At 33.5% G+C, this 10626-nt stretch overlaps 1 protein-coding gene across 1 annotated transcript; it reads left to right on the plus strand.

Annotated features, from left to right (window-relative positions):
* Positions 1 to 4589: 4589 nt before the first annotated feature.
* On the plus strand, positions 4590 to 10626 carry LOC112520374 (NAD(H) kinase 1-like). Its single transcript, XM_025128745.1, has 11 exons — positions 4590 to 4810; positions 5721 to 5868; positions 5954 to 6115; positions 6422 to 6612; positions 7127 to 7240; positions 7354 to 7448; positions 7741 to 7844; positions 8216 to 8289; positions 9272 to 9350; positions 9495 to 9802; positions 10123 to 10626. The coding sequence occupies exons 1-11, from the start codon at positions 4784 to 4786 to the stop codon at positions 10429 to 10431; spliced, it is 1611 nt and encodes a 536-aa protein (XP_024984513.1). The 5' UTR covers positions 4590 to 4783; the 3' UTR covers positions 10432 to 10626.

Genomic DNA, 10626 nt, shown 5'->3' on the forward strand with positions numbered 1-10626 from the left:
TTTTCGAGTTCTTTAACGTTTATATATCAAGTCATGAAAATTTGAACTTTTCAAGTTTGGGTTGTGGGAATTTTTGATTATGATCTAGATTCTAGGGTAAGGATTTTATGCAAGTTTGTTTTGTAATTTAAAGTGTATTAGAATGTTATGTATGTTTGTATCATGATTCTGATTGGATTATATTTAAGTATGTTCTTATTGTAAGTTTAGTCGTATTATAATTTTATGTATGTTCATGTTATGATTTTGATTGCATTATAATTTTATCTATTGGGTTATAAAGATTTGAAGTCTTTAAGTTTGGTATGTGATTTTTTACATATCGTATGGTTGGTCCAGTCCATTCACTATTGTGTTTTTAAAGTCAAGGTATGTGTTGAAGATGAAAAATAGTACATGTACATCATCATTTGAAGGAGACATATCTTTATGTGGAGTATTTTTTATTCTTAAATTTGTGTCAGATTCCTTAATATTTCCGTCGTTATTATTACTCATTTTATTTAGTTTTAGAATTTTATTACTAAACAAATCTCTCTCTCAATATATATATGTGTGGGTATATTAAAATTTCATTAACTATATTTTATTTAACTTTTTCGAATTATTTGAATATGATTTGTTGATGATTCTATTAACAATTAATATATATTTATATAGACAATCATCAGATCATTAATCAAAGTACTTATACTACCGCGCAACGCGCGGTTCCCATACTAGTATATCTAAATAGTTATAACTTTAATAATATCATCAAGTTAAATGTACGATTATGACTAAAGAATACGGTAGTAATCAATTTAAAAAAGTCTACATGCAAGCACATCAACAAGATTTCTTACTTAATCTATATATATGTGCATACATATATATATATATAGGGTTGGGTTCACGTGAGACCAATGGTTTTTCGTAAGACCCGCAAGACCAATTTATATTCATTGATCAACTCTATAAACTAATGATCTAATGATCTAAAGTTGCACGGTGGTAATTTTGTGATTATTGAGAAGTCTCGTGACAATTTTGTAATTATGAATTTTCAGATTGTAGATCCAATCCAAGGGTTGAGAATTGGTCTTACGTGTCTCACGAAAAACCCTTGTTCTCACATTATCCCAAGTCTATATATACATATACATATATATATATATACATATACATATATATATATATATATATATATAGGTGGAGGTTCAAACGAGAAAACACCTCCATTTTACATGAACGCAAGAACAGTCTTATCACATATGATAATACGCGTGAGAGGACCTGGTGGTATGCGGAAGACGTGTTCTACGACTTAGGTCGCGCCAAATGTTGTCCGCATCTATGATTTAGCATCACATGTGATGGTTTTGATGGATTATAATATCATATATCAACAACATCCTTATCACATGTGATAATACTTGTGAGGGGATTTAGTGGTATAAGAGCGACTTGACCTGCAACCAAGATTGCATCAAAAATCGTCCGTGTCTCTGATTTAGTAATATGTGATGAAATAAAAATATCACATGTGATTGTTTATTGTAAAAATATATTCTCATATTCTCATAAAATGAAAATCATGTCATTTGATGGAAATGGAAAGATCTGGGTATAAAAATGGCAAAAGGTGGTTTTTATTAAATTATAACGATAAGTTATAAAACCGTTTAAAAAAAATTAAATTCATGACTTAATAGATGAAAATTAAGTGGTTCCTTTTTTTAGTTAATTAATTTTCTTTTTATTAAGACCCGCATTGCTTTATTTTGTATTAATTTAAGACTTCATTAATCAAATTTATTAGCATGCAACGTGGGATATCTTTAAATGTAATGCATGGTTATGGTCTTTGTTTAATTATCATACCACTTTCAACAAATCTTTTGAGATCTTAGAGATTTAGGGGCCGTTTACCAAATACTTATCCGATAAGTGCTTACCGGTAAAATTTAACAGTACTATTTACTTTACGGGTAAGATTTTAATCCACTAAAGCAACATCGTATGTAACAATTTATCCGGTAAGTGCTTGCTGTGGTAAGATCTGTCGCCCTTACTTACCGGGTAAGACTTTGGTCCTTGTTTCGCTCTTACTGGGTAAGATTCTTGGTTTTTACCATATTCATTCGGTGAAGTAATGTGATTTGGTAAGCGTTTAAACGAGTAAGGGTTTGGTAAACAGCCCCTTAATTTACTTTTTGTTACAATTATTTATTTGGAACCTTTTTCAAAATGGAAAAAGTTGAAATGAAAACTCAAAAACCCTAAATTTTTGAATAACTACAAAAAAATTATTGTGAAATGGAAGAAATTTGTTTTTAATTATTTGCACCAATAAAGTTTGTTGTATCAGAATTTTGTATAATATTTATATGAAAATTTTATATGAATTTTAAACGGTTCATTTGAGTGTGTTTGGTACATTGGGTATGACAAAACAGAAGAAAGATCATTGTTTTACATTTGGTATGATTTTTATGTGGAACAGATAGAATCATAGTGGAATATATTTGTTCCACGCCTACCTCATGGAGCATGGTGGAATAAGATGAAACAGACTTATATTTTACCAATATAATCTCAATATAAAACTTAATTCTCTTCTAAAACATCAAATATGTCTCATTTTTACATTTTATTCGTTATTTAAATTTTATTTATTGTACTTTATGTTTTTTTAAACTTTTATTTTGATGTCCTCGAAATATTATTTTTATACGGTTTCTATATTTTTATTAATTTACGCAATTTATTATACATCAATAAAAGACAATGTAGAAAAGGAATAAAATAAAGAATGAAAACTACACAAACTTTTTATTTTTATGTCATTTTAATTGTTTTGATAAAAACTTTCTAAAGATATATTTTGTTATAAAAATAATTATTTTATTATAATTCAATAAATTAGATAAATTAATCAAATTATATAAACAACCCATTAAAGGTAAATTGGTCATTTGACTTGTTATGTTATGTCTAGTTTTGTTTTACCAAATGTTGAACAATATCGTACCATATGGACTTATTTAGTAATCAATAATAAAAAAATATTTTGATTTTCAAAATTTTACATATTTTATTTTCAATTTTGCTAAATTACGATATGGATGGATATACAAAACTTGATTGAATTCATTCACTAGATCTAGTTGGTAATGATGTCAATATAGATAAATTTGTAACTTCAACTTTTACAATGTTGGTACAAAACCATACCTAAATGTATCAGAAAAAGCTGGTACCAAGTATAGTTGATTGATACATGGTATAAATCTTTACACATCAATTATACAGGATACATGGATAAAAAAACATGATACCATACCATGTTCACACCTAGCACCCTTCGCCATTGCTTAGAACAGACAACGACAAGGATCCAAACACGCAAGTAAGGACAAAACCCAACCAATTTAACCTAAAAAAAAGAAATCCACACTTTGATCATTTTTAATTGAAAATCAACACTAATGAAATACACCAGATCAATTTTGTGAGAAACACAATTCATAGCATAAGTATGAGATTAAAAGTGATCAAAGGTCCAGATACTTTTTATGATTCTCACATTAACTTTTATTTTCACACGATCTTTCGTTGAAAAGGGCATAACCGGAAATGAAATCCAAAATTTACACTTATTTTATTAACCGATGGGCTGTTTACTAGATGCTTACCTAGTAAGTGCTTGCCGGGTAGTTTTTCTTACCGGATGAACATGACAAGGGTCAAAAATCTTGCCCGGTAAGAACGATGATAAAGATGAAGAGTCTTACTCGGTAAGTGAGTGTGATGACTCTTACCTGGGTAAATGTTTACCGGGTAAATTGTTGCATATGATACCATTTTTGATGTTCTACAATCTTACCCGGTAAAATAAATTACAATGTTGATTCCCAAAGATAAGCGCTTACCGGATAAGCATTTAGGTAAACGGCCCCTGATTATGTAATTATTTAATTCTAATTACTATAAAAACACCCATTATTTTTCCTCATCCAAACACTAGCATTTAGTTTATCACCGATGTCAAACTGAAATAAGTCAAAAAACACCTAAAATAAACAATCCCAAACACCCCTTAATATTTAGGGAGTGTTTGGGATTGCTTATTTAAAACAACTTATGTTTTTTTTATAAAAGTGTTTATTAACTTATGTGGTATCAAACCAGAGTTAAATAAAATAAGGTTAAAATTATAAACTGGTAATAAACAGTTTTTCATAAGTCATGAATGATTAACTAATCAAAAACAGTTTATTACCGGTTTGACACCGGTATAAGCAGTTTTTTTTCTTATCCAAACACCAAAAAACAACTTACCGTCAATATCAAACTAAAATATATTAAAAAACAGCTTTTATAAGCAATCTCAATCAATCTCCTGACAAATTATCTTATTTTGATTGTTATACTTCGTAACCCGCAAACCGCGATCTGATATCCGTTTTTGTCTCAATGTCCCTGGAAAGAAGAGAACATTGAGCCGAGTCACGGCTGGGCTGAAATAACCGTTTGACGCGCTCGCCGTTGTTGACGTTAGATGGAGTTGACTTCTGGAGCTTGCTCCTCCTCCTCCTCCTCCTCCATGTATGGGAAATAAAGGAATCCAGGTTTCTATCGTTCATATGTCACCCTCAAAGATTCCACGCGTCTTGGATGGATCCGACCTACCCACACCAAAAACCCTTAACCTCATTCCCACCCACCTATAAATTCCCAAATCATGTCTTAGTAATCTCACAATTCTTTCAAACTTGCAAACGTACTTGATCAAACATCCATGGCGTCTGAGAATTTCAACTCTAATGTACGCTTCTTTTCTGAAATTTTCTTCTAATTTGTGTTGCCTGTGTTTCGTTCTTTCGTATCGTTGCTATGATTGCTTATTCATCGAAATTGTTTTTTGTTGGGATGAAAAATTTGAGTCTGTTTATTGCATGCACCGTTTACTGGTTGGAGTTTGGGAAAAAATATGAATCTTCTTTAGGGTTGATGCGAATAAACCACATTGTTGAAGGTTTTGGTTGAATTTGACATTTTGGGACTTCATTGTGTTACCAGAGTGTAGTTGGTTGTGTTTCTAATTCATTCTCGATTTTGACTTCTGAAAAGTCAGCAATTGAAGAAACTAGAAATAATTGTCAACAGAAGGGTACTTGAACTTCCATTATAAAGTTTGTACTATACAAAGAAGTTAGGACCCTACTTCAAATATGTCGGTTTTCATTTAGTTCTGGACTTGAACACAAGCTCATTGAATTTGTTGTGATCTCTAGAAACCAGATAAATACATTTCATGAACGTTTTTGTCTTGTGTTGGAATAGTTAAGTAATTTGTATAGAATCTTGCTCGACGATCATTTGGATGCTTTTCGTAGCCCACCATCCTACCAAGATTCTCATTCGTTGATCTTGTTGGTATGCTAACAGAAAATTAACTTGTCATTAGATTCTATCCACACTATACTTGAGGGAATTTGCACGTAATGATCAAGATTACGAAAGAGTAATTACATTACTTTAGGAGGAGACTTGTGAGTTTCACATGTGTGCACCATTTACTAGTGCATGTGTAGCATTTTATCGATAAACATGTAATGAGAGTTTTTATCTTTATTATACCCATAATGATGCCTCTTTTTGTTATTTTTTTTTTACTAACTTTTACCTTTTCAATTGTTTTCCTTATGTTCAATCTTGTATGCCATGTTTAATAGGGTAATGCCTCCGACTTGCCATGGGAGAATGGTTTCATGGATGCACTGTCTCTTGTTAACTCTGAGAAAGCTGTAAAGGAAATTATCGAACAACCTCTTGTCGAGGGGATTGAAGAGCATCTCGTGGAGTTTTCAGAGGCCATGAGAAGTATGATTCTGTTTCTGTACTTGGAAGTTTTAATTTTGATTTACTACTGATCCTTCTGCTTTATGTTGTTTGGATTGATCTATAGCTGTTAGCAAGGCTTTAAGACGAGCAGCAGAAGGAAAAGCCTCTGCTCAAGCCGAGGCTGCAGAATGGAAACGCAAATATGAACTGGAAAGGGAGCAAAATTCACAGTTGGAACATAAAGGTCTTCAGATACGAGAGCAGAATTCACAGTTGAAACATAAAGGTCTTCAGATACGAGCATCATAATTAAATTCACTATTTGCTAGCATGCAGTAAAAAACGTATACATACTTGTTTATGATGTTTGTATTTCATTTGAACCCGACAATATGATCCCTTCTATGGATTTTCCTGATTCCCTGCAAGTACAAGAACATTGCTGCCTTTAATCACACGGTGCTTTAAAACCCTACAACCGATCTTAACATAAGTTTTTATGATTTCATATATCTTCTTCATGTGTTACTTGCTTCATGATTGATCATTGTGTGAGTACGTTCTAACTAATATTTTTCTACTTTCATCTCAGTTCTGACATATGTGGAGCTTAAGAATAACTGTATTGAGAAGAAAGTAGAAAACTCAGTGCAACACCTTGAAATTGTGCCTGATGCACAATCTCAAGAGTATCGTGGAAAGAGTTGGATTTACACTCACGAGGTTCTTTGGGACAAGGAGCATAACTCTTGTTCCAGTGTTCGTAACAAGCTTATCCGGAAGGTACATGTAAATTTTGGTTGGTGAGAAATGTCTATTTGTCAATTTATTTTTATTAGGTTTACATTTTTTTCCCACAATCCAAGGGTCTTCACAGAAAGGCCTCTCTACTCATAAGGTCTGAATATATCCTATCCTCTCCAAACCTACTTCCGGGTGGGATATGTTGGATATGTTTGTTCTGCTTTTTATATCCATTGAAATGCTCATATTGACTTCCGTAATGGTACAAGAGTTCCTCCATATAGATACTGGATGAAATAAGAAAACTATTATGATCAAGCAAATATCTTTCTGATTAAGTATACAGTATGCAAGGAATATTCAAATTCAATCAATAATTCTTAATCGTAAATTCCAAATATAAGGATTGCCAAACTAAACTGCCATAGGCGCAGATACATACATAATGGGGGCATATTTACATTTACATGTGAAACTGTGGTCTTCTTTTATGATACTTTATAGTTTTACTTTGTGGAAACTGTAATTGTAAGACCGATTGATCCCTGTTCAGGCATCATTCAAACTACATTGGTGGGCCAAAGGTGAAAATAATGATCAACATAAACACGACATTGTCTCCTTTGAAAAGGGAGACATAACGACAGCAGAGCGTAGCAGTAAACAGGTATGATGCTGTTATTAAGGCGTATAATTAAAAGAACTGTAATGGTTAACTTTGTACATTTTTGTGGCAAATTTTTATGTGTTCATTGATTTAGTTGACATCTTGTATTTCAGATTTGTTTGAAATGGGAAACTCCTCCACAGACTGTCCTCATTGTGATAAAACCAGATTCACCTCCTGTCAAAGATCTTTGTGCAAAAATGGTCAGGTAGCTTCCGATTGTATTTCTGAGAGATTATTTCTTCTTCAGTTTATTCTTAACTTATACCAGATATTTTCAATTTCATTTTGAGTAGAGTGAAAGTGTATATATATTTATACGTATATATGTATATATGAACTGGGAGTTCCATGCTCATATCTTCTTGATATGATGGGAAATATTAGTAACAAAATTGCTCMCTAGAGGTTTTACKAGACAATTTCTGCATGCAATTAGGCACATTGGTTTGAAAATGTTAGTTATTGAAGTTTTGTTGCGACATGTTCATTTCTTTCAGGTGGTTGAAGGAGAAGAAGTTAAATATTTAYKTGGAACCACRAGTAAGAACRRAACTTGTATCAGAGTCCCCATACTACAACTTTTTGCAAACCTRGAAAGATGGTGAGCCATGCAACCCATTCTGATTTCCAGAAGTAGAATTAGACCGTCCATTCTTCAGTTAGTACAACTTAGAATTACCCTTTCAATTTCTTATTTCAAGTATCTTAACATGTTACTTTCAAATGCGGTTACTACAGATAACTTTTTATAGTTGCACAACAACAATAGTTTTTCTCCCATATGAGTTGCAGTTCTTGTTGAGATGCTATGCGATTCATATTGAACCAAAATGAAGTAACATTATATTGTGATATTAAAGAATTCAATGAAGTTATGTGTGGAGCGAGCATATATCTTATGTCTATTGCCGTTAAGTTCAAGGATAAGCTAGAAAATTCTCTTGTTGATCATTCTCGTCTTGTTATTCACAGAGGATGACATTTCGCTTCTGCATGAGAAAGTTGATCTTGTTGTAACTCTTGGTGGGGATGGAACCGTGCTTTGGGTATGTGCTTCCATTTCCATTTCTTCTTGAACCAAATGATCTAAGAACTCTTTCTGTGATGTTTTAATCAATTCCATAGTGCAGTTCATACTCTGTGGCTTGTGTAGACTAGCACGAGATATAAATTTTTGCCTGCTGTGGTATGACTTATTTAAATTTACAGTTTGTGTTTGACCCACCAACGGTAAGAAAAGGGTATTTTGGCCTTGTAACTATTTTCTAGAAGTCATCATAATAAATCAGAATTTCCATGTTTGATTAATATCCTGTCACTAGAAGATACATGCAATCCATAATTATGAAAACAACTTAAAAAAGGAATATGAAATGTGGAAATTCTGGTTGGGGACAGTTACTGTTGTTTAAGAGAACGTTATCCTTGGAAACCCCTCCATAAAAGGATGGTGATGAAGCAAATCTTGAATACGTATTGATTCATGAAATTGATATAGGAATTCTCAAGTTGATTCAAGTATCAAAAACTATGCACTTAGCGAGTTAGCGGAGCTTCTTTTTTTGAAAATTCAAATTTAAGAGGACGTTAGTGCCATTTCAGTTGTCGAATGCTCAACCCATAGTGTGTGGACAGCACAATTTAGCACCCGCGAAGTAGGAATTGTAGGGAAACTGCATATATTCTTATAGTCGAACCGTTTTATAGTTTGGATTCAAGTTTTTCCTCATAATGATCAGATATGTTTTTGTTGTACTGTAATTTGGTTAGCTTGATTCCAGAGTTTATGCTAATGGGCCCGTTATTAGCATGATGACTGGCAAACTATTAGTCTGTTACAGAATGACACCTTGAATGAGAGATAGGTTCTTTAATATTTGGAAATTTATTGTGACATCTTGCAAAATAGTTATACTTGTGTAATATATATCAAGAAAATGGAAATTTCATACTGCCCCATGTTAATATTTGCAGTTTCTAATCTGAAATTACCATTTTAAATAACACTACTTTGTTTACCTTTTTCAGACTGCATCAATGTTTAAAGGACCTGTTCCTCCAATTGTGCCGTTTGCTTTGGGTTCCTTGGGTTTTATGACTCCATTTCGTATCCTTACTTTTGGAGACATTTTTTTTTTTTTCAACTTCGAACCTTGTATTGTGCATGCTAAATCTGGAAGCAGTTTGCCAAATAAGTGTTAAATGCAGATGGATTAATATTGGTTCATAAGCAATCTTTAACTCTAAAAAGGTAGTGACCAGTTCGTGGAACGTCTCAAATCAATCCTACAAGGTCCGATTAGCATTACACTTCGACATCGATTACAGTGCCATGTGATTCGTAAAGGAGCTAAAAACGAACATGAGACTGAAGAGCCAATACTGGTGTTAAACGAGGTTACGATTGATCGTGGAATTTCATCATTCCTTACAAATTTGGAATGCTCCTGCGATGGCTCATTTGTCACATGCGTACAAGGAGATGGCTTGATCATATCAACGACTTCCGGGAGCACTGCATACTCTCTTGCAGCTGGAGGTTCAATGGTACATCCACAGGTATGTCTTGCATGCCTATACATAACGTGTTTCAAGGCGGCCTTGTGAGTCTTACAATAATAACTGAAACCAACAGAACTAAGCAAAGTGTTGTGATGCTGCTTGAGATTGATAAGATGACCATTTATGAAAACAACTTTTCTACCCTTTTGGGTACATCCTATTCCTCCCGTGCCCTACTTTCGAGTGGGATATACTGGAATCATTTGGTGTGGTTTTTAAAGTCAGGTTCCTGTCTGTTACTCTTATAGATGCCGATTTTATACTGTTTGCGACTATCTGTTTTGGTATTTCATTATGCGACTTAAACAACCATGCAGGTTCCTGGCATCTTATTCACCCCAATTTGTCCACATTCGCTTTCTTTCCGGCCTCTGATATTCCCCGAATACGTGACACTTAAGATTCAAGTGCCGCTCAATAGCCGAGGTAAAGCATATGCGTCGTTTGATGGGAAAGGCAGAAAAGAGTTGGTTGCAGGCGACACACTTGTGTGTAGCATGTCTATTTGGCCCGTGCCCACAGCTTGTCAAGGGGATTCGACCAAAGATTTCTTGCACAGCATCCAAGATGGCCTGCATTGGAACTTGAGGAAGAAACAGTCGGTTGACGGACCTCGGAAACCGTAATCTGTTACTCGGGTTCCTCACTGGAAGGAATCTAGTGTTCTGTCTGTGTGAAGAAAGCTTCATTGCCACCTTATGCCCTTTTTTTCCCCTTGATTTCGAAGTATTTGCATGTTGTTAACCTGTAATTTTATGTTGTCAATGATGTAATGGACAAGATTGGAGGAATGCATACAAGTAATGATTTCTTATAATGGC

Source organism: Cynara cardunculus, assembly GCF_001531365.2.
Source record: "Cynara cardunculus var. scolymus isolate 2C chromosome LG 10, CcrdV1, whole genome shotgun sequence".
Taxonomy (NCBI): domain Eukaryota; kingdom Viridiplantae; phylum Streptophyta; class Magnoliopsida; order Asterales; family Asteraceae; genus Cynara; species Cynara cardunculus.